Here is a 22,192-nt window from a genome sequence, read left to right on the forward strand (position 1 = left end):
TTATATTGGATTACTTTAACAAAATAAAACTTAATGTAAAACTTAAATCACCACAATTTTGTTTTAATTCAAACCTAAAACTCAACAAGTAAAAGCGTGCTATATTCGGCAGAGCCGAATCTTGAATCTTGGGAGATCGGTTTATATGCTCGCAACACTATGAGCCAAATTTCAGCCAAATCGGATGAAAATTGCGGCTTCCAGGGGCTCAAGAAGTCAAATCGGAAGATCGGTTTATATGGGAGCTATACCAGGTTCTTGACCGATTTGGACCTTACTTGGCACAGTTATTAAAAGTCACAACAGAAAACTGTGTGCAAAATTTCAGGCAAATCGGATGAAAATTGACGCTTCCAGTGGCTCCAAAAATCAAATCGGCAGATCAGTTTATATGGGAGCCATATCAGGTTCTTAACCTATTTGGATCGTACTTGACACAGTTGTTGGTAGTGATAGCAGAACACTATGTGCAAAGTTTCAGCCAAATCGGACAAAAATTGCGGCTTCCAGGGGCTTAAGAAGTCAAATTGGGAAATCGGTTTATATGGGAGCTATATCCAAATCTGAACCGATATAGCCCAATGTGCAAAATTTTAAGCGGCTAGCTTTACGCGTTCAACCGCTATCGTGATTTCGACAGACGGACGGACATGGCTAGATCGACTCAGGATGTCGAGACGATCAAGAATATACATACTTTATGGGATCCTAGATCAATATTTCGAAGAGTTACAAACGGAATGACTAGATTAGTATACCCCCATCCTATGGTGGTGGGTATAAAAAGAACTATCAACTGATAGGCCTCGCAAGTTGCTAAGGCCGCTGCAAAAGTTTCTTCAATTTCATATCATTGGTGATTTCTGTAAAGCCTCCATCTCTCTTCTTCTAACCGTTTGTAAAACTCTATACAGTGGGTAAAATATTTTTCTATATAAATTTTGTTACGAACTTTCTTCTATAAAGGGCGCCCCGGTAGCCGAGTTGATAACGTGCTTGGATTACCAGTGTAGGGGTCGTGGGTTCGATTCCCGCCAAAAGCTTTGGTCTGTCGCTAAGTGAGTCTGTAAAGGACTGCCACTCTTACCTAACCTAACCTTCTTCTATAAAAAATTTGACCTTGAAATTTGTATACCCACCACCGAAGGATGGGGGTATATTCATTTTGTCATTCCGCTTGGAACACATCGAAATATCCATTTCCGACCCTATAAAGTATATATATTCTTGATCAGCGTAAAAATCTGAGACGATCTAGCTGTCTGTTGAAATCACGCTACAGTCTTTAAAACCAGAGATATTGAGCTGAAACTTTGCACAGATTCTTTTTTGTTCATAAGCTGGTAAAGTTCGAAGATGGGCTATATCAGACTACATCTTGATAGACCGATAGATATAGACCTATCTCTCGATTTAAAGTCATGGCCCCATAAAAGGCACATTTATAATCCGATTTCGCTGAAATTTGACACAGTGATTTATGTTAGGCTTTTTGACATCCGTGTCGTTTATGGTTCAGATAGGATAGATATTTGGATATGGCTAGCAAAAGGACCAATATTTTGTTCTACAAAATTGAACAATGACTTTTACCTATTAGACCTCTCAATATACGTGTCTTATTTGGTCCAAATCGGACCATATTTCGATAAAGCTGCTATGGGGGCACACATTATGCATTTTTTACCGGATTATGACAAAAAGTGGTTTACATATATACCCGCGGTGGTGGGTATCCAAAGTTCAGCCCGGCCGAACTTAACACCTTTTAGTTGTTTCTTTAAAAATTTGGTCGCGAAATTTTTGCTATAAAAAATTTGTTTGCGAAATTTTTTCTATAAAAAATTTGTTTGCGGAATTTTTTCTATAAAAAATGTGTTTGCGAAATTTTTTCTATAAAAAATGTGTTTGCGAAATTTTTTCTATAAAAAATGTGTTTGCGAAATTTTTTCTATAAAAAATTTGTTTGCGAAATTTTTTCTACAGAAAATTTGTCAGGAAATTTTTTCTCAAACAAATCTTTTTGCGAAATTTTTTCCATTAAAAATTCGTTTGCGAAATTTTATCTATAGAAAATTTGTTTGCAAAATTTTTTCTATACAAAATTTGTTTACGAAATTTTTTCTATAAAAAATTTGGTCTCGAAATTTTTTGGTCCCAAATTTTTTTCTATAAAAAATTTCTTTGTGAAATTTTTTCTGCAAAAAAAATTACTATCGATATTTTTTCTATAAAAAGTTTATTTGCAAAATTTTTTCTATAAAAAATTTATTTGAGAATTTTTTTCTATAAAAAATTTGTATGCGAAATTTTTTCTACAAAAAAATTGTTTGAGAAATTTTTTCTATAAAAATTTGTTTGCGAAATTTTACCTAAAAAAAAATTGCAAAATTTTTTCCATAAAAAAAACTGCAAAATTTTTTCCATAAAAGAAAATTGCAAATTATTTTCTATTGGAAATTTGAGCATAACATTTTTTCTGTAAAAATTTGTTTGCGAATTTTTTTTTTTTCATAAAAAATTTGTTTGCAAAATTTTTTCTATACAAAAGTAAATTTTTTCTATACGAAAGTTGTTCTCAAAATTTTTTTTATAAAAAATTTGTCTGCGAAATTTTTTGTCAAACAAATCTTGTTGCGAAATTTTTTCTATAAAAAATTTTTTTGCGAAATTTTTTCTACACAAAATTTGTTTACGAAATTTTTTCTATAAAAAATTTGTTTACGATATTTTTTCTTTAGAAAATTTGGTCTCGAAATTTTTTGTTTGCAAAAACTTGCAAAAAAGTTTGTTTGCAAACTTTTTTCTATAAAAAATTTTTATGCGAAATTTTTCTACAAAAAATTTGTTTGCGAAATTTTTTCTATAAAAAATTTGTCTGTGAAATTTTAAAAAAAAAAATTTTGTCTGCGAAAATATTTTAATAAAAAAAATTATTTTTGAAATATTTTTTATAAAAAGTTTGTTTGCAAAATGTTTTCTATAAAAAATTTGTATGAGAAAGTTGGTCTCGAAATTTTTTCTATAAAAAGTTTGTCTGCGCAATTTTTTTCTCAAACAAAATTTTTGCCGAAAGTTTTTTATAAAATATTTTTTTGCGAAATTTTTTCTTTAAAAAATTTGGTTTCGAAATTTATTCTACAAAAAAAAATGGCCGCAAAATTTTTTCAATAAAAATTTGTTTGCGAAATTTTTTCAATAAAAATTTGTTTGCGAAATTTTTTCAATAAAAAATTTTTTTTTGCGATATTTTTTCTAAAAATTTGTTTGCGAAATTTTATACAAAAAATGTTTGCAAAATTTTATACAAAAAATTTGTTTGCGATATTTTTGCTATAAAAAATTTGTTTGCGAAAATTTTTCTATAAAAAAGTTGTTGCGAAATTTTTTCATAAAAAAATTGTCTGCGAAATTTTTTCAATAAAAACATTTGTTTGCGAAATTTTTTCTATAAAAAGTTTGTTTGCGAAATTTTTTCTACAAAAAATTGAGTTTCGAATTTTATTCTATAAAAAATTTAGTTGCTAAATTTTTCCTATAAAATTTTTTTTTTTGCGAAATTTTTTCAATAAAAAAATTTATTTTCGATATTTGTTTGCGAAATTTTATACAAAAAATTTGTTTGCGAAATTTTGTGTATAAAAAATATGTTTGCGAAATTTTTTCTATAAAAAAATTTATGCGAAATTTTTCCTAAATATTGGTCTCCGACTATTTTCTCGAATTATTTTCTACAAAAAAACTTGACTCCAATTTTTTTCTAAAAAAAAATTGCCTTAAATTTTTTTAATAATTTTTTCTCGAATAATATTTTTTCACTGTGCACCTTTGTTGTGAAGCAAGTCTCTTGGCTATGGAAAGTGGCCTTTATCATTTACAGCCAAAGGCTGTTTTGTTAACATTACAAAAACAATGCACACACTCTATTATGACTTGCCTTGGTGTATGTGTGTCTGCGTGGGTATTTCTTTCCAAAGGGATGTGGAAATAGTTATCAATGAAAACAACAAACAAATGAAATGCAGAATGCTCTGAACAAAACAAAATTCAGCCAAAAGTAAGGTCAGCTAAAAATGCTGGGCTCCTAATCAAAATCAACATTTTGAGATTATTAACATTTTTTTGATTTACTGTCAGAAAAACAAACATTTCAATTTCAATGAAATGGATCCCAATGGTGTAGATCATGATTATACAGCGTAAAAAATTGAAAGGTCGCCCTGTGTAGTTTTAGTTTTTGGGGTGTTTTCCTTTACTTGCTTAGAAAGCTGATGGCTTATTATTCTGCCATACGAGGTGGTTTTACCCTTTCACTTTCCATTTTTTTCGGGGCTAAAACAATAAAAATATTTTGATTCGAAAATGTGGACCCCCTCTAAACAAAAGAAAAATATGTGCGTGGTGGTGGTCTTCATGGTTCAGAAATTTCTGCTCTCCTGCTTAAAAACAAACAATTATCTCTAAAACAATTAATTATGTAAATTAATGAGAGTGACAAAATGTTTACAACAAAAGAAAGCAGCATAAATTAAGAACCCTTCAAAGAAATTTTCAAACTGAAAGACCTCCATTGTTCGATCTGAAACAAAGCAATCACAAAGAAACTGTTTAACGCCTATTTCATAATTCCCGAAATATGATTAATGTGTTAACTGAATCTGATAGTAGGAGGAAAGTTGAGCAGCGTCTTTGATTACAAAATGAATGAAATACGAACAGTGATCACAAATAGAAATCTGCTTTAGCCAACAATAAGCCTGCTCATATGATTGATGAGATACTAATGCCACGGTAATGTTTATGGTTATACCAGGCAATAAGCATTTAACAAGAGGTGCTTTTCAGTCCAGACCATCATAGATATTTAGAAAAATTTATTCTAAATCTCATAATCCCCAGACTGTAAAAATATCTTTGAAGTGACATTTTCTTTACATTGGCCCATTTGCCTCTTACCCGCAAGAGTAATTTATGGGAAGTGTCTTGTTTTTGTTGGTTCAATAACCAGGCAAACATGTTATTCAAATGGTATTGAGACTTTTTTAGTACATTAAAATCTATTTTCTGTTAAAATGGTTTTTGTGTCCAACGAATGCTTGCTTTTGGCCGAAAATGCATAGAAATGTATCGCATATGCACTTGAAAGACTAGCTAGTCATGCTTTTGCGTTTCTGAGTTCTTGTTGAAATATACGAAAACACCCGAACAAAGTGTCGGCCATTGTGAATTTTGGTAGGTTGCCATGGCCTAAAATGTCAATGGATGGTAGTATGAGTTTTTGGAAAAAATTTCAAGACAAAAATTTTAAAAAATAAATTTCAACAAAAAATAATTAAGAAAAAATAATTATAATTAAAAAAAAAAACAAACCGAGAAAAATTTTCTAAAAAATATTTTAAAACGAGTAAAAAGGCATTGAGTTTGGCCGGACCGATCTTTGGATATCCACCACCTAGGGTATGTATGTAAACCACCCCTCATCATAATCCGGTGAAGAATATATTGGGTTGCCCAAAAAGCAATTGCGGATTTTTTAAAAGAAAGTAAATGCATTTTTAATAAAACTTAGAATGAACTTTAATCAAATAAACTTTTTTTACACTTTTTTTCTAAAGCAAGCTAAAAGTAACAGCTGATAAATGACAGAAGAAAGAATGCAACTACAGAGTCACAAGCTGTGAAAAAAATTGTCAACGCCGACTATATGAAAAATCCGCAATTACTTTTTGGCCAACCGAATAGAATTTATGCACCCAATGCAGCTTTATCGAAATATGGTCCGATTTGGATCAAATTCGACGCGGATATTGAGTGGTCTAAGTGAGTGTTATATCCAAATATAGGGTGGCCACCGTAGCTCAGAGGTTAGCATATCCGCCTATGACGCTAAACGTCTGGGTTCGAATCCTGGCGAGATCATCAGGAAAAATTTTCAGCGGTGGTTTTCCCCTCCTAATGCTGGCAACATTTGTGAGGAACTACGCCATGTAAAACTTCTCTCCAAAAGAGGTGTCGCACAGCGGCACGCCATTCGGACTCGGCTATAAAAAGGAGGCCCCTTATCATTGAGCTTAAATATGAATCGGACTGCACTCATTAATATGTAAGAAGTTTGCCCCTGTTCCTTAGAGGAATGTTCATGGGCAAAATTTGCAATTTGCAATATCCAAATATAGACCGATCAGAAACATATAGGACACGGATGTCGAAAAGCCTAACACAAATCAAATTTCAACGAAATCGGACGAAAAATGTGCCTTTTATTCGGCCAAAACCTTAAATCGAGAGATCGAACTATATGGCAGCTATATCCAAATCTGGACCGATCTGGATCAAATTGAAATAGCATATCGAAGGGCGTAACACAACTCACTGTCAGAAATTTCATCGAAATCGGACATTAAATGCGTCGTATATGGGCCAAATACCTGAAATCGAGAGACCGGTCTATATGGCAGCCATATCCAAATATAGACCGATTTGACCCATATAGGAAACATATATCGAAAAGCTTAATAAAAGTCACTGTGTCAAATTTCAGCGAAATCGGATAATAAATGCGCCTTTTATTGCGCCAAGAACTTAAATCGAGAGATCATTCTATATGACAGCTATATCCAAAGCCATATTGAAGAAGAATTTTAAAGGGCCTAACACAACTCACTGTCCCAAATTTCGACGAAACTGGACAATAAATGCGTCTTTTATTACCCCAAGAACTTAAATCGAGAGATCGGTCTTATGGCAACTATATCCAAATCTGGACCGATTTGAGCCATATTGAAGAAGAATATTAAGGGGCCTAACACAACTCACTGACATAAATTTTCGCGACATCGGACAATAAATGCACCTTTAATGGGCCTAAAATATTAAATCGAGAGATCGGTCTATATGGCAGTTATATCCAAATCTGAACCGATCTGTGCCATATTGCAGAAAGATGTCGAAGGGCCTAACTTAACTCACTGTTCCAACTTTTGGCTACATCGGACAATAAATACGCATTTTATAGGCTTTTATAGGCTTTTATAGACTTCAAATCAAGAATCGGCAGCTATATCTAAATCTGGACCGATGTGGGCCAAATTGTAAAAAAGATGTCGTAGGACCTAACACATCTTACTGACCAAAATTTCGGCGAAATCGGACAATAAATGCGCCTTTTATGGGCCTAAGACCTTAAATCGAGACATCGGTCTATGACAGCTATATCCAAATCTGGATAGATCTGGGCCAAACTGAAGAAGGATGTCGAGCACAACCCACTGTCTCAAATTTCAGCAAAATCGGATAATAAATGTAGCTGTTGTAGGCCTAAGACCTTCAATCGGCAGATCGTTCTATATGGGGGCTATATCAAGATATAGTCCGATATCGCCCATCTTCGAGCTTAGCCTGCCTATGGACAAGAAAACCCAATCTGTGCAAAGTTTCAGCTCAATATCTTTATTTTTATAACCTCCACCTTAGGATGGGGGTATACTAATTTCGCCATTCTGTTTGTAACTCCTCGAAATAATCGTCTAAGACCCCATGAATATATTCTTGATCGCCATGACATTTTAAGTCGATCTATCCGATGCCCGTCCGTCCGTCTGTCTGTCGAAATCACGCTAACTTTCGAAGGAGTAAAGCTAGCCGCTTGAAAATTTGCACAAATATTTCTTGTTAGTGTAGGTCGGTTGGGATTGTAAATGGGCCATATGAACCGACCTTGGATCTTGACTTCTTGGGCCACTAGAGGGTGCAATTCTTACCCGATTTGGCTGACATTTTGCATGACAGGATTTAGGTTAGCATTTTTTCTAAAAAATTTGTTTTTTGGAATTTTTTCTATAAAAAATTGGTCTTGAAATTTTTTCTATAAAAAATTTGGTCGCGAAATTTTTTTCTATAAAAAATTTGGTCTTGAAATTTTTTCTATTAAAAAATTTGGTCTTGAAATTTTTTCTATAAAAAATTTGGTCTTGAAATTTTTTCTATAAAAAATTTGGTCTTGAAATTTTTTCTATAAAAAATTTGGTCTTGAAATTTTTTCTATAAAAAATTTGGTGCGAAATTTTTTCTTAAAAAAATTTGCTCGCGAAATTTTTTTTATAAAAAATTTGGTCGCGAAATTTTTTTTATAAAAAATTTGGTCGCGATATTTTTTCTATAAAAAATTTGGTAGCGAAATTTTGTCTATAAAAAAATTGGTCGCAAAATTTTTTCTATAAAAAAATTGGTCGCAAATTTTTTTCTATAAAAAATTTGGTCGCGAAATTTTTTCTATAAAAAATTTGGCCCCGAAATTTTTTCTATAAAAAATTTGGTCGCGAAATTTTTTCTATAAAAAATTTGGTCGCGAAATTTTTTCTATAAAAAATTTGGTCGCGAAATTTTTTCTATAAAAAATTTGGTCGCGAAATTTTTTCTATAAAAAATTTGGTCGCGAAATTTTTTCTATAAAAAATTTGGTCGCAAAATTTTTTCTATAAAAAATTTGGTCTTGAAATTTTTTTTATAAAATATTTGGTCTTGAAATTTTTTCTATAAAAAATTTATAAAAAAATTTGGTCGCGAAATTTTTTCTATAAAAAATTTGGTCGCGAAATTTTTTCTAAAGGGTGATTTTTTTGAGGTTAGGATTTTCATGCATTAGTATTTGACAGATCACGTGGGATTTCAGACATGGTGTCAAAGAGAAAGATGCTCAGTATGCTTTGACATTTCATCATGAATAGACTTACTAACGAGCAACGCTTGCAAATCATTGAATTTTATTACCAAAATCAGTGTTCGGTTCGAAATGTGTTCAAATTTTGACAAATTTTGTTCAGCGATGAGGCTCATTTCTGGTTGAATGGCTACGTAAATAAGCAAAATTGCCGCATTTGGAGTGAAGAGCAACCAGAAGCCGTTCAAGAACTGCCCATGCATCCCGAAAAATGCACTGTTTGGTGTGGTTTGTACGCTGGTGGAATCATTGGACCGTATTTTTTCAAAGATGCTGTTGGACGCAACGTTACGGTGAATGAACACATTTCGAACCGAACACTGATTTTGGTAATAAAATTCAATGATTTGCAAGCGTTGCTCGTTAGTAAGTCTATTCATGATGAAATGTCAAAGCATACTGAGCATCTTTCTCTTTGACACCATGTCTGAAATCCCACGTGATCTGTCAAATACTAATGCATGAAAATCCTAACCTCAAAAAAATCACCCTTTATAAAAAATTTGGTCCCAAAATTTTTTCTATAAAAAATTTGGTCGCAAAATTTGTTGTTTAAAAAATTTGTTCGCGAAATTTTTTGTATAAAAAATTTGGTCGCGAAATTTTTTCTGTATACATCGGTTGCAAAATTTTTTGATGCAAAATTGGTACCAAAAGTTTTTGTTTACGAAATTGGTAGCATTAGCCCATTTTCGAGTCATATCTTCTCTCGATCTTGTCATATGTTTCTTTCTGTAAATAAAATTTCTTTTGATGCTTTTAGTTTTTTCTGCCAACCCAGTGTAATTGAAAAACTGGTTTCATCATTTCGAAAAATTTTCCCACACTGAAGCCACGAACAGCAGTTTTTCCCAAAAAAGAAAACACCACAGTTCATAGGTCACGACACATTTACTTCCGTTTTTAGAAAGGGCCAAAAATCATACATAGCACCTGCTTGAGGGAATCTGTGTTTTGTTTTTTTAAGCGTTTGTGTTTTTTAAGAACGTTTACAGAGTAAAGTGTGCTGTCGGTCGTAACGGACATACCATCTGTCACCTTTCATATGCTTTGCCCACATGGAATGATCATTTTAAGCCGGAAATGTGTGAGAACGAACGTTACAAATGTAACAACAACAACAACAGAAAGTAAAAACCTTTACTTTTTAGTTTTTTAATTTTCTGCCATTTTCTCTGTTAGCCTGGTAGAACATTAAAACTGGTTTTAAAATTTCGAAATATTTTCCCACAATTCCAAAAAAGACGTTACAAAATTTTGAAGAAAACTATCGGAGAGACTTGCTGTTTCCGGTTTATGGGTTTCCCATTCACTAATTCTTAAAATTACACTTTAAAACAATATTTCTGGATAAAAACCTGTTGCGGAAATTCTATTTTTCATGCCTATTGTGCGCATGCGTTCGCTCAATGGCATACTTTTGAAAAGTGTGCTCACATATTAAGGGAAATAGCACTTAACATCTGTGCTGCATATTGTGCGAATGTGTTATTAAACCGGTAAACCGGAAATAGAATTTTAGAATGTTGAATGAAAAAGGCAGAACAAATGAAACTGTAGGGCACACCATTTTTTGGTTGAAGTGAAATTCATGGACGGCGTGAGAACTTTTTATTTTCCTTGGGAAAATCCAACGATCTTGTAACAGGGCAACAGAACTAGAACACCAAACAAACAAGAGTTTACGTAGCTAAAGAGTACCTAATGAAAAATTTCGAAACCATCTTTTGAATGGAAAAAAATTCAATACGAAATATTTGAGAAAAAAAAAATTTTACTGAAATTTTGAAAAAGAAAATTTCGCTGTCTAATTTTTTTATGGAAAAAATTTCGCCACCAAATTTTTGTAGAAAAAATGTCGATACCTAATATTTAGGAAAAATTTCGTTACTTAATTTTTGATAGAGAAACTTTTGCTGAGTAATTTTTTATAGAAAAAAGTTTCGGGACCAAATTTTTGTAGAAAAAATTTCGCGACCAAAGATTTTGCAGAAAAAATTTCGCTACCAAATTATTTATATATTATATTGATTATGCTTTCTCATTTCCCCTTACTCCGCTAGGGCCCGGCACCCAAACGATGCGGATCGTGCTATTCTCAGAGAAGGCGTTAATCTCCTTCTACACTCCAAGACTGTTCGTGACCTTACCGACAACCAACATTGCCCTGATGGCCCGTTTACTGTCCGTAAAAATATTCACAATCGACGTCCTCGCGTAACACAGCCCACTGTATCGAATTTCAGGGAAATCGAGTTATAAACTTGCTTTTATTGTCCCAAGAAATTAAATGGGGAGATCGGTATCTTGACCATAGTCGGTACGAATGTAGAAGGGTTTAACAGAACTCATTGTGCTAAATTTCAGCGAAATCGGTTCACTTTTTATGGACCAAAAACTTAGATCGGTATATATGGCAGCTACATCCAAATGTGGACCGATCTCGGCCGTATGGAAAAGGGATGTTAAGGAGCCTAATACAACTCGCTAAACCAAATTTCAGCTAATCAGACGATAAATACGCTTGTTATGGGTCCAGGACCTTAAGTTAAGATAATAATTAAATTAATTATTGCAGTTTTATCGAAATATACATACTCGGTACGTGTCGGGGGGCCTAACACAACTCATTGTGCCTAATTGCAGCGAAATCACTTTATAAATTCACCTTTTATGAGCCAAAATTTTTTATAGAAAAAATTTCGCAACCAAATTTTGACCGAACAAATATCGGTGCCAATTTTTGTGGAAAAAATTTTGCGATCTAATTTTTTATATTAAAAATTATGCGATCAAATTTTTTAAAGAAAATATTTGGCCACCAAATTTTTTATAGAAAAATTTCGAAACAAAATGTGTTAAGAAAATTTTTTGAACAAAATGACAATATAAATTTTGCAAAAAAATTTTTTATAGAAAAAATTTCGCTACACCACCTTTCGCATTCCGTGATCGCCCGGATCTCCGCCTGCTGGATCGTATTATGGTCAGATAGTCGAAAACAGATATCAGTCGCAGGGTTTTCAATGCAGACCCCCACTCTGCCCAGGTCCACTCTATCTATCTGTGTAGCATGATCTCACAGATGGCAATACCAGAGTTCCGTCTATCCAAGACTGTGACGCTGGCAGCAGTGCCTCACACTCAAGTAATCGACACCTCTTCCATTCCTCGAGTATACCGCGATGGTATGACCTGCTCCTATACACTTAATCTGTATGTCTATGTGTCGGATATCTAGAATAGTCTCCAATCTATGTCTAGTGGACTCAATAGAACGATTTCGATATCTGACAAATCATTCCTAAGTATATGACTTTGTCAGATATCGAAATCGTTCTATTAAGGAAACGTGGTGCGTCAAATTGGCACTCTTTCGTCTTCCTCGTGAACAGGCAGATTTCAGACAAAAAGTTTTATAGAAAAATTTCGGTGTCAAATTTTTTATAGGCAATTTCGCGGCCCAATATTTTATAGAAAAAATTTCGGGGCCAAATTTTTTATAGAAAAAATTTCGGGGCCAAATTTTTTATAGAAAAAATTTCGGGGCCAAATTTTTTATAGAAAAAATTTCGGGGCCAAATTTTTTATAGAAAAAATTTCGGGGCCAAATTTTTTATAGAAAAAATTTCGGGGCCAAATTTTTTATAGAAAAAATTTCGGGGCCAAATTTTTTATAGAAAAAATTTCGGGGCCAAATTTTTTATAGAAAAAATTTCGGGGCCAAATTTTTTATAGAAAAAATTTCGGGGCCAAATTTTTTATAGAAAAAATTTCGGGGCCAAATTTTTTATAGAAAAAATTTCGGGGCCAAATTTTTTATAGAAAAAATTTCGGGGCCAAATTTTTTATAGAAAAAATTTCGGGGCCAAATTTTTTATAGAAAAAATTTCGGGGCCAAATTTTTTATAGAAAAAATTTCGGGGCCAAATTTTTTATAGAAAAAATTTCGGGGCCAAATTTTTTATAGAAAAAATTTCGGGGCCAAATTTTTTATAGAAAAAATTTCGGGGCCAAATTTTTTATAGAAAAAATTTCGGGGCCAAATTTTTTATAGAAAAAATTTCGGGGCCAAATTTTTTATAGAAAAAATTTCGGGGCCAAATTTTTTATAGAAAAAATTTGCAACAAAATTTTTTATGAAAAAATTTTTTCCTCGGTATTTATAGAAAAAATGTTGCTAAATTTTCTATAAATTTCCTAGCAATTTTAATAGATTCCAGAACCTTTTTTTTAGAAAATTTTCGGTTCCAATTTTTTAGGAAAAAAATTAAAAAAACAAACTTATCGCTCTCAGGCCATGGTGCAAGTTTATTAAACTGTTCGTAAAAGGACTTGGCTTGCAATTCGTTACAACACTTTCTCTTTAACTCTTCCGTTCTCTTTCTAGTCGGCACATTGTTTATACTGTCAATAACATAAAATGCTCTTATTTTATTTCTCTTTTTGTGAATCTAGCCTTCATTCCAAAAAACACCTGTCGTCTCAAAGAAGTGCGCTGATGTTTGTAAACAACCAACTTGGCAACATAACAAACAGGAACACCACACTATGCAACTTTTAGAGTCTTTTTTGGGCAACACAAAAGGGTAGCCCACACTTGGACCTTCAACAAACTTCAAAAACATCTTAGCCACATGCCTTTTACTATCACAATGAAGGGTGGCACGAACAAACTCTCCCCCAGAAATGCACCTTGCTTGACCATTAACACACGCCGCACGGACGGCCGGCCACACTCAACGACAATGTCACGGGACAAAGGGGTGAGTGAGGTCCTTACAAATCAATAGCATTATTGCCCTGGTGACGCCATGTCAAAGGAAATTCGTGGCATATGGCCAAGACAAAACCTCAAAGTAAGTCCAAGCGTATGGACGTAAAGGTGGTGTCGCCGTTAAAGAAGAAAGCCAAAGTAAAATATAAAGGATTATTGAAAAACAAAGTAGGACAAGGCAAATTATTTGAGAAAAAAAAACAAATTTTCATATTTTGTAAAAAAATGGAAGAAATGTCAAAAATTGTGGAGGATAGAAGAAAAATTGCCAATAAATGAAGTCTGTCTATGTTAAAGTTCCACACAAAAGATAAGCCTAGTATGGATTTAAGTCTTCGGGGATCTCAGGTAAGTCTTCAAACTCCTTCCAGAGCCCTTCTCTACATGCACAATTTTGTAGACTTTCACTATTTGTTGCAGATAAATTTGGCGACGCGACAAAAACCCAAACCCAAGTTCTCCTCCCAAAGCAATCTTTGGAAATCCTCAGTACGCAGCTCGGCCAATCTACGCCCCAGGTCGGCCAGCTATTTTGATAGGCGCCATCAAACATCGCCCTTTTCGCTGAGACCTCAATCGGCAGATCCAAAATTTGGCCGCAATTTTCAAAGTCCTTGTGGCTCGTTTAGCACCACCACCGATTCGGAATTTTCCCATTTGAATCTAGGCAAGAGGAAACTCAACAAATTCCAATCGGTGTCCTCCTCCAGTCTGCTGAAGCTTCTGCTTGAAGAGCCCATCAAAAGGCCTTGGCTTTGCAGGGATTCTACGCCCACGGTGCACAGCGATGGTGATGCCTCCTCCAGCCGCGATAACCAATCGGAGTTAAGTTCCTATAGGCGCTCCAACAGTTACACCAGTCTGCACAAACCCCTTAACAACGAAAAGTTTATGACAACCTTGCGACAACCTACGCGAAAGGTGACTTCTGCCTCCTCTATGCAGCACACGAGCAGGACAGGACAAGTGACCACCAAGGAAAGTTATAGCTATCAACATACTTCCTCCTCCTCCGCCTCCTTAAGTGCCCAGGCCTTAATTGCCAGCCTTAAGGCTGAGAAGCCTGATCTTCCCGGCAGGGTATCCTTCTCCAAGCCCTCCACCGAAGTGGTGAGTGACCAGGACTCCAGTGATTATGATAATCCAGCACATCCCTCATTCTATGAAAATCCCTCATTAAAATCTCAAACTGAAAGTATATCGGCTCCTGGTCCTGTCAAACCTGAGGACTATAACTTTAAAACAAAGCCTGCTGATACCAGCCAGCTGGACAAAGATCTCTGCTCCTTAAATTTGAAAAAATCAGTGCATTTTGGTTCCACAGCCAATGGTGAAGAAATTGTAGCTGAAACCTTTGAATATCCCAAATGTCCTTCGGAAAATTGTTCCTGCAGCACCCGATCATCATCATCCAGTAGCCTGCAGGATCCCTCAAGTCCCAAGTGTTATTGCAATTTGCCCAATTGTAAATTTTATGCCGATACCCTTAAGAAACCCTCAAATATAGGAGCAGAAACTGAAATTGGACCTTCAAAGAGCTCCACGACTATGGACAAGCCCAGCTCTTCTCCCAGCCATAAAATCTCCAGAGATCTCAAAGAACCCGAGGAGTCCCAGGTAATAAGGGATTATAAAAATGCTGTGGGCGAGCAATTGGAAAATTCGGTGGTAAAAAATCTTCTAGACGAAGGCAAATCAAAAAGTCATGCCTCCACTTTAAACAACTTCGAATTGCCCTCGTATCTTTCCAAATATTCCAATCCTTCCCATGCTTCTTCTGAGCCTTTGGATAAACCCAATAATATAGCCGAGAAGAATAATGTCATCAACACCTATAAAAGTGAGGTGGGCAAAAAGGATTTTCTGAAAATGGACAACAAATTGGAATCATCAACCAGTGGGGCAGGCAAGAAAAGCACCACCGAAACAGTGATCAACAACTACCTGAAAGTAGCCGCTTCCACCGCCTCCATCATCAAAAAGAAAGAGAACAATAAGACCTCAGAGGCTGAACAAAAGAAACTGCCAGCCTCAGGCTCCTCGACCACCACCACCACCATCACCTCCTCTATGTCTTCGCATAACTCGCTTAATGCCAAAACCAAACCCCCAAAAACCTCCATAGCCCCTTTGACCCAGAATAACATCAAAAAGGCCAAGAGTTTTGGTAATTTACGCGAAGATTCCAATCTTCATGAGTTCAATCTAGACAAAATCGATTCCTGGATGTCCATGCATGAGGAGAGCCATCATCGCTCAAAGTCTACTCTAACCAAACATGGTTCTCTCGATGATTCTTTTGAGAAATTTACTCGCGAAACTTTGGATGCCATGTCGGCTTTGGATGGCGACGAGGAGGACGATAAAAATTCACCCAGATCTTTGGATCAGTCGCAGGATGATTCCACCTATGATGAAATTGTTTCGGTGATCAAAGAGATTGAGGAGGATAAGAAGAAGGGTAAGTTTGAAAAATTTTTTGTTGGCAGCGAAAAGATTATTCTATAAAATTAGGTCCCAAAATTTTTTCTATAAAAAATTTGGTCCCAAAATGTTTGCTATAAAAAATTTGGTCTTGAAAGTTTTTCTATAAAAAATTTGGTTTTGAAATTTTTTCTATAAAAAATTTGGTCTTGAAATTTTTTCTATAAAAAATTTGGTCTTGAAATTTTTTCTATAAAAAATTTGGTCTTGAAATTTTTTCTATAAAAAATTTGGTCTTGAAATTTTTTCTATAAAAAATTTGGTCTTGAAATTTTTTCTATAAAAAATTTGGTCTTGAAATTTTTTCTATAAAAAATTTGGTCTTGAAATTTTTTCTATAAAAAATTTGGTCTTGAAATTTTTTCTATAAAAAATTTGGTCTTGAAATTTTTTCTATAAAAAATTTGGTCTTGAAATTTTTTCTATAAAAAATTTGGTCCCAAAATTTTTTCTATAAAAAATTTGGTCCCAAAATTTTTTCTATAAAAAATTTGGTCCCAAAATTTTTTCTATAAAAAATTTGGTTCCAAAATTTTTTCTATAAAAAATTTGGTCCCAAAATTTTTTCTATAAAAAATTTGGTCCCAAAATTTTTTCTATAAAAAATTTTGTCCCAAAATTTTTTCTATAAAAAATTTTGTCCCAAAATTTTTTCTATAAAAAATTTTGTCCCAAAATTTTTTCTATAAAAAATTTTGTCCCAAAATTTTTTCTATAAAAAATTTGGTCCCAAAATTTTTTCTATAAAAATTTGGTCCCAAAATTTTTTCTATAAAAAATTTGGTCCCAAAATTTTTTCTATAAAAAATTTGGTCCCAAAATTTTTTCTATAAAAATTTGGTCCCAAAATTTTTTCTATAAAAAATTTGGTCCCAAAATTTTTTCTATAAAAAATTTGGTCCCAAAATTTTTTCTATAAAAAATTTGGTCTTGAAATTTTTTCTATAAAAAATTTGGTCTTGAAATTTTTTCTATAAAAAATTTGGTTTTGAAATTTTTTCTATAAAAAATTTGGTCCAAAAATTTTTCTATAAAAAATTTGGTCCCAAAATGTTTTCCAACGAATTTGATTGATTTTATTTTCGTCTTTTCCAGACAACTTCGCCGAACGCATGAATTCCGAAATGGATCTTAAAATAAGCAGCACTCCCAGCATTGGAACTCCCCATCCAACAGGAGAGTCCTCCGTCGTGCCCCCAAAATCCCCAGATAAGTTTAGGGACATTTTAAGTTACTTGGATAATGTAGAGGATAGCTGTGAGAAGACTTTGCTGGAGACCCGACGCTCTATGCCTGACACCAATAGAACGGAAGTTGAGTTTGTAGTGGAACCGGATATAGCTGAAGATGTGCCCAAGTAAATGTTTGCTTTGCCAAACCAAAAAAAAAAATATTTTAAATTCACTTTTCCTTAGACTTTCCGATTTGTTAATGCTTCCCAATCATCAGCTTGCACGCAGAATCATTGCTCTCAGCTTGAGAGCTAATGAGTTGGCCAATGCTGTACATCTCTCCAAAGAGCATGTGATGAAGGTACGTACCGAAAAGCAAAAAACTATAAGGGCAGAAAAAGCCAATGCTGCCAATCGAATGAAGGAACAAAAGAAACACTATGAGACCATAGTGAAGAGGCATCAAGGATTTATAGAACAGGTGAGTTAGTGAGAGAAGTTAAAGAGAGTACCAAATGTTTTAAGGGTTTATTCCCATTCTCATCAGCTACTCAAAGACAAAGGTTCGCTTTGTGAGAAAGTAGCTGCTTTGACTCGCCGTTTGGAGAGTCAAAATCAAGCTTGGGAACACAAATTGGAGACAGAAGTGACTCGCGTCAAAGAGACCACCTTGGCCGGGGAGAAAATTCGAAGAGAGCGTTGGGTGCGAGAGAATACCAAGAAAATTAAGGTAAATTAACCATTTTTCTGTCCAAAAAATGCACTATACAAAAAATTGACTACAAAAATTTAGGAATTAACTGTTAAAGGCTTGGAGGCAGAAATCAACAAAATGAACTGCAATCATCAGCAACAAATTACCGAATTGAAGAGAGCCCATCAGCAACAGCTGTTGGATGCTTTGGAAGATGCCCGCTTAAAGCATGAGCAAATTGAGAGCAGCATAAGAGAATCATGTGCCCAAGATCGTGAGTCCATTATAAGCAAGGAGAGAAATGCCATAAGAGAGAGGTATAACAAAAAAAGAAACTGTTATGCATTTCAAAAATTCATTTTTCATTCATTCTCACAGATTCGAACGCCAATTGGAAGAGGAACGCCAAGCTTTTGATGAGCAAAAACAAAAGCTTAGCGAAGATTTTAGTAGTGAAAAAGAACGCTTGCAAAACGAATTAAAAGCCAAAGACGTGGAACTACAAACCAAACGTTCGGAGTGGCAACGCGAAAAAGAAACTGAATTGGGACAAACTGTTACCGAACTGCATGAGAAAATGTCCAAGCAGGAAGAGAAATTCCTGAATCGCATCAACAGCATAGAGAAACAGTATGAAGCTGACTTTGAGATTTGGAAAAAGGAATACGAAAACAATTGCAAATCTCAACAAGTGGAAAAAGAGAATGCCATACGTCAACATTATCGTGCGGAGAGGGATCGTCAAATCGATGCCATAGTACAGAGAATGGATGCGGAAGCTTTGAAGAATAATGAGGAGTTTGAAAACAAAATAAGGTAGGAAACATAGCTTAGGGACTAAGAGTGTCCACTCAAGTGCAGTGAAAACTGCACAAGATGAGCAGTACGATTGCATCCAACATTGCATTATGAGAGAGTGCAAAAGTTGCACTTAGGGCCCTAAGCAATTGCTGATAAAACCTTTTATCTCTCGTTTGTAGTCGTTTGCGTGAGAAATACGAAAAGGATTTGCAGGAGCTAGAAACTGTCGAGAAATCAATGAGAGATAAATATAATGCCACTCGCTCAAAACTGGCCGAATCTGATGCCCAAAATCGTAATTTCCAAGCGGAAATAAAACAATTGCAAATTGAGTTTGAACACAGTAAGAAGGTAAGTAGAAACCATTTATAGACATAAGGAGTCACAGACAAGGGAGATTGCTCTCAAACACTTTCAATTTATTTAGGGATATTCTAAAAGTAACGACAATTTCGGCCGGGTCAGAAAACCATTTTTGTACCCACCACCGAAGGACGTTTGCAACACATCGAAATATCCATTTCCGTGCTGAAACTTTGCACTGATTCTTTTTTTTGTTCTTGGGCAGTTTAAGTTCCAAGATGGGCTATGTCAGACTATATCTTGACATAGCTCCCATATATGCCGATCTGCCGATTTAAGGTCTTAGGCCCATTTAGGTCACATTAATTTAACAATTTCGGTAAAATTTCGAACAGAGAGCTGTGTTAAGCTTCTCGAAATCCTTGTTCAATATGTCCCAGTTCGGTCCAGATTTAGATATAGATGTTATATAGTCCGATCTCTCGATTTAAGGCCTATAATTGATGCATTAATTGTCCGATTTCACTTAAATTTTGAATTTGTAAGTTATGTAAGGACTCTCGACATCCCTGTTTAATTTGGCCCAGATCAGTCCTAAATTTGCATGTTGCTACTGATCTCTTGATTTAAGGATTTGGGCCCATAAAAGGTGAATTTATTAACCGGTGAGATCTATTAGTCCCTTTGACATTCGTACCGAGTAAGGTGAGGAACGTGCTATATTTTAACTTTGCTGTTATACTTATCGCTCTCCCTATTTAAGTTCTTGGAACAATAAAATCACGTCTATCACTCGATTTCGACGAAATTTTACTCAGTCGACTGTGTAAGGCCGTTCGAAATTCGTGTTCAATAAAGTTCAGATCGGTCTATATTTGGATATAACTGTCATATATATATACCGATCTCCCGATTTAAGTTCTTGTGAACTCAACACAGCCGATTTGTTAGTTGAAATAGCAGCAAGAAATGTTTGCTAATACATCAGCCCTATGTTTGCTGAAACAGCATTAATGTCTGCTTTCCCACTTTCAGCAGACAAAAACTGCTGTTTTAGCAAACATTTGTTGCTGTTTTGAATAACAAATTTGGTTGAGTGTAGTACGAAACAATTTTTAAGTATTTTAAAATTGTTTAGTGTAATATTTTGTAACGGCCAACGACCTACATCCATAAGAAGTATATAGAAGTAAAGTCGGCAATTTTGTATAGCTAAAAAAACCAAACAAACAATCTTCTCAAAGATATCGACCAATGGTGCATGCCTGGATACCAAGGGTCCCCTTAAGATCCTGAATCGATACTTGGATGACTAGGGCAATGAATCAATACTTGGATGACTAGGCAGAAAGTGCGTTGATAGCAGCAGTTAGTGAAGCACCTAAGGAGAAATCGTCCACACCGCAAGTGTCCAGTGTCCTGAGGAAGAGTGGTTTCACAACTTTCTCACCCGCCCCTGGATGCGTACGGAAGCTCACCATGGCAAGTTCTAACGAATTTTGTGAGGATGAACTCCTGCTGGAATCAGAAGACGAGACTAACACAACAGTGGTCAAAGTTCTGAATCCTGACTATGGTCCGGTTTCTACAGATAAAACTCCACCATTGTAAGGCCGCTTCGGCAGCACTAAAGCTCCTCCTGATGGCAGGGGGATTTGACGTGGTTCTTATCCAGGAACCATGAGTGTGTGGAGGAATGATTCGTGGACTAAGAATTCCTGAATTTAAACTTCTCAAGGGTACGAGGAATGAGAGACACAGAGCCTGTATTCTTGCAAAGAGTAGTCCAAATGTTTTTCTTCTTTCGCCGCTAAGCACTGAAGATTAAGTAGTAGCCAGTCTTGTAATAAACAAGTCTCATCTGGCTGGCTTCCCCATATATGGCACACGATTCAAAGATGCCGCCTTCAAACGTTAAGATGATGATTGAAGCCGCTTCTGTAGGGAAGAAAAGTCTCATTGTAGAAAGTGATGCTAATGCACATCACCAGATATGCGGAAGTTCAGATGTCAACGAAAAGGATTTTTTAAAAGAAAGTAAATGCATTTTTAATAAAACTTAGAATGAACTTTAATCAAATATACTTTTTTTACACTTTTTTTCTAAAGCAAGCTAAAAGTAACAGCTGATAACTGACAGAAGAAAGAATGCAATTACAGAGTCACAAGCTGTGAAAAAATTTGTCAACGCCGACTATATGAAAAATCCGCAATTACTTTTTGGGCAACCCAATATATCTATTGTTCGAATTTGTAATTGTAGGGTAGGTGCAGGGTATTAAATAGTCGGCTCCGCCCAACTTTTGCCTTTCCTTACTGGTTGTTGTCAAATTTTGTTTTTAAATACTTCAAATTAAGTCTTCATCATAATCTAAAAATATAATTTTTTGGATTTTTTAATTCAATTTTTTTTTCTTTGTTCAACTTCCAGATGTGTTCTGAATTTCTTATGGAACGTGATCAATTACGCGAGAATCTTCGCAATGAGATTCAAAATGAAGTTCAAGCCCTAAAACTGGAGAGAGATGAAGAGATACAAAAGATACACAAAAGGTTTGTATTTATCTCTAGACCCTAAAGGCGCACAATGTGAACTTACACTTCAACAAATTTCAGAGTCCAACAAGCCATTGAAAAGAAGGATGCCACCATTGATATATTGCAAAAGGAAAATGGTGGACTGCGAGAACGTTGCCTCAAATTGGAAGCGGTTATACGGCAACAACGAAAGGATTATTGTGTTAAGTAAGATGAGAGTAGAGAAGTATGGAAATGTTTAAAACATTTAAAATTCTATAAAAATGAGGAAAATAAAGCTCAAAAAATATATAGAAATGTAGAGCTATAAGAATTAAAGGATTTTGTTTTTTTTTAATATTTGCTACTGTACTAGAGTACAGCCCTCCATGGAAAATATGTCTGGCTGCTTATCTTTATAACTTACTTCAACTATTATACTTAAATTTTCAAATTCAAAAATGTGTATTTTGCGGTTATTATACTCCATCTACATTTCTCTCCTACTACTAAAGGCATACACTGGGTGTTTCGACAGAAATTTTTTGAAGTAAAAGTTTTCTGCAATGACAATAACACCCTGTGGTTTGTGTCCACACTTAGTAAACGACATATTAACCCTCTAAAGGCATATTTACTATTTCCATACACACAACCATAGGATGGGTGTATACCATGACATAATTACCAGGTAGTGTACTGTAAACAGCTGAGTACAATTTTTT

General features: G+C 34.7%; 1 protein-coding gene across 1 annotated transcript; it reads left to right on the forward strand.

The window, feature by feature from the left end:
* The first annotated feature begins 5,372 nt into the window (after positions 1-5,372).
* On the forward strand, positions 5,373-21,806 carry LOC106082566 (centrosomal protein of 131 kDa). Its single transcript, XM_013245157.2, has 11 exons — positions 5,373-5,457; positions 13,178-13,844; positions 13,917-15,957; positions 17,076-17,337; positions 17,396-17,633; positions 17,700-17,882; positions 17,946-18,163; positions 18,225-18,662; positions 18,827-18,998; positions 21,382-21,503; positions 21,567-21,806. The coding sequence occupies exons 2-11, from the start codon at positions 13,785-13,787 to the stop codon at positions 21,697-21,699; spliced, it is 3,867 nt and encodes a 1,288-aa protein (XP_013100611.2). The 5' UTR covers positions 5,373-5,457; positions 13,178-13,784; the 3' UTR covers positions 21,700-21,806.
* The last annotated feature ends 386 nt before the right edge of the window (positions 21,807-22,192 follow it).

This window comes from Stomoxys calcitrans, chromosome 5 (assembly GCF_963082655.1).
Source record: "Stomoxys calcitrans chromosome 5, idStoCalc2.1, whole genome shotgun sequence".
In the NCBI taxonomy this organism is placed as follows: domain Eukaryota; kingdom Metazoa; phylum Arthropoda; class Insecta; order Diptera; family Muscidae; genus Stomoxys; species Stomoxys calcitrans.

Excerpts from the sequence above, each read along its gene's own strand:
- LOC106082566 (XM_013245157.2), top strand. The coding sequence starts at position 13,785 with ATGTTAAAGTTCCACACAAAAGATAAGCCTAGTATGGATTTAAGTCTT. Across the intron at positions 13,845-13,916 it reads TAAGTCTTCGGGGATCTCAG|ATAAATTTGGCGACGCGACA; the intron begins GTAAGTCTTCAA and ends TATTTGTTGCAG. Across the intron at positions 21,504-21,566 it reads ATACAAAAGATACACAAAAG|AGTCCAACAAGCCATTGAAA; the intron begins GTTTGTATTTAT and ends AACAAATTTCAG.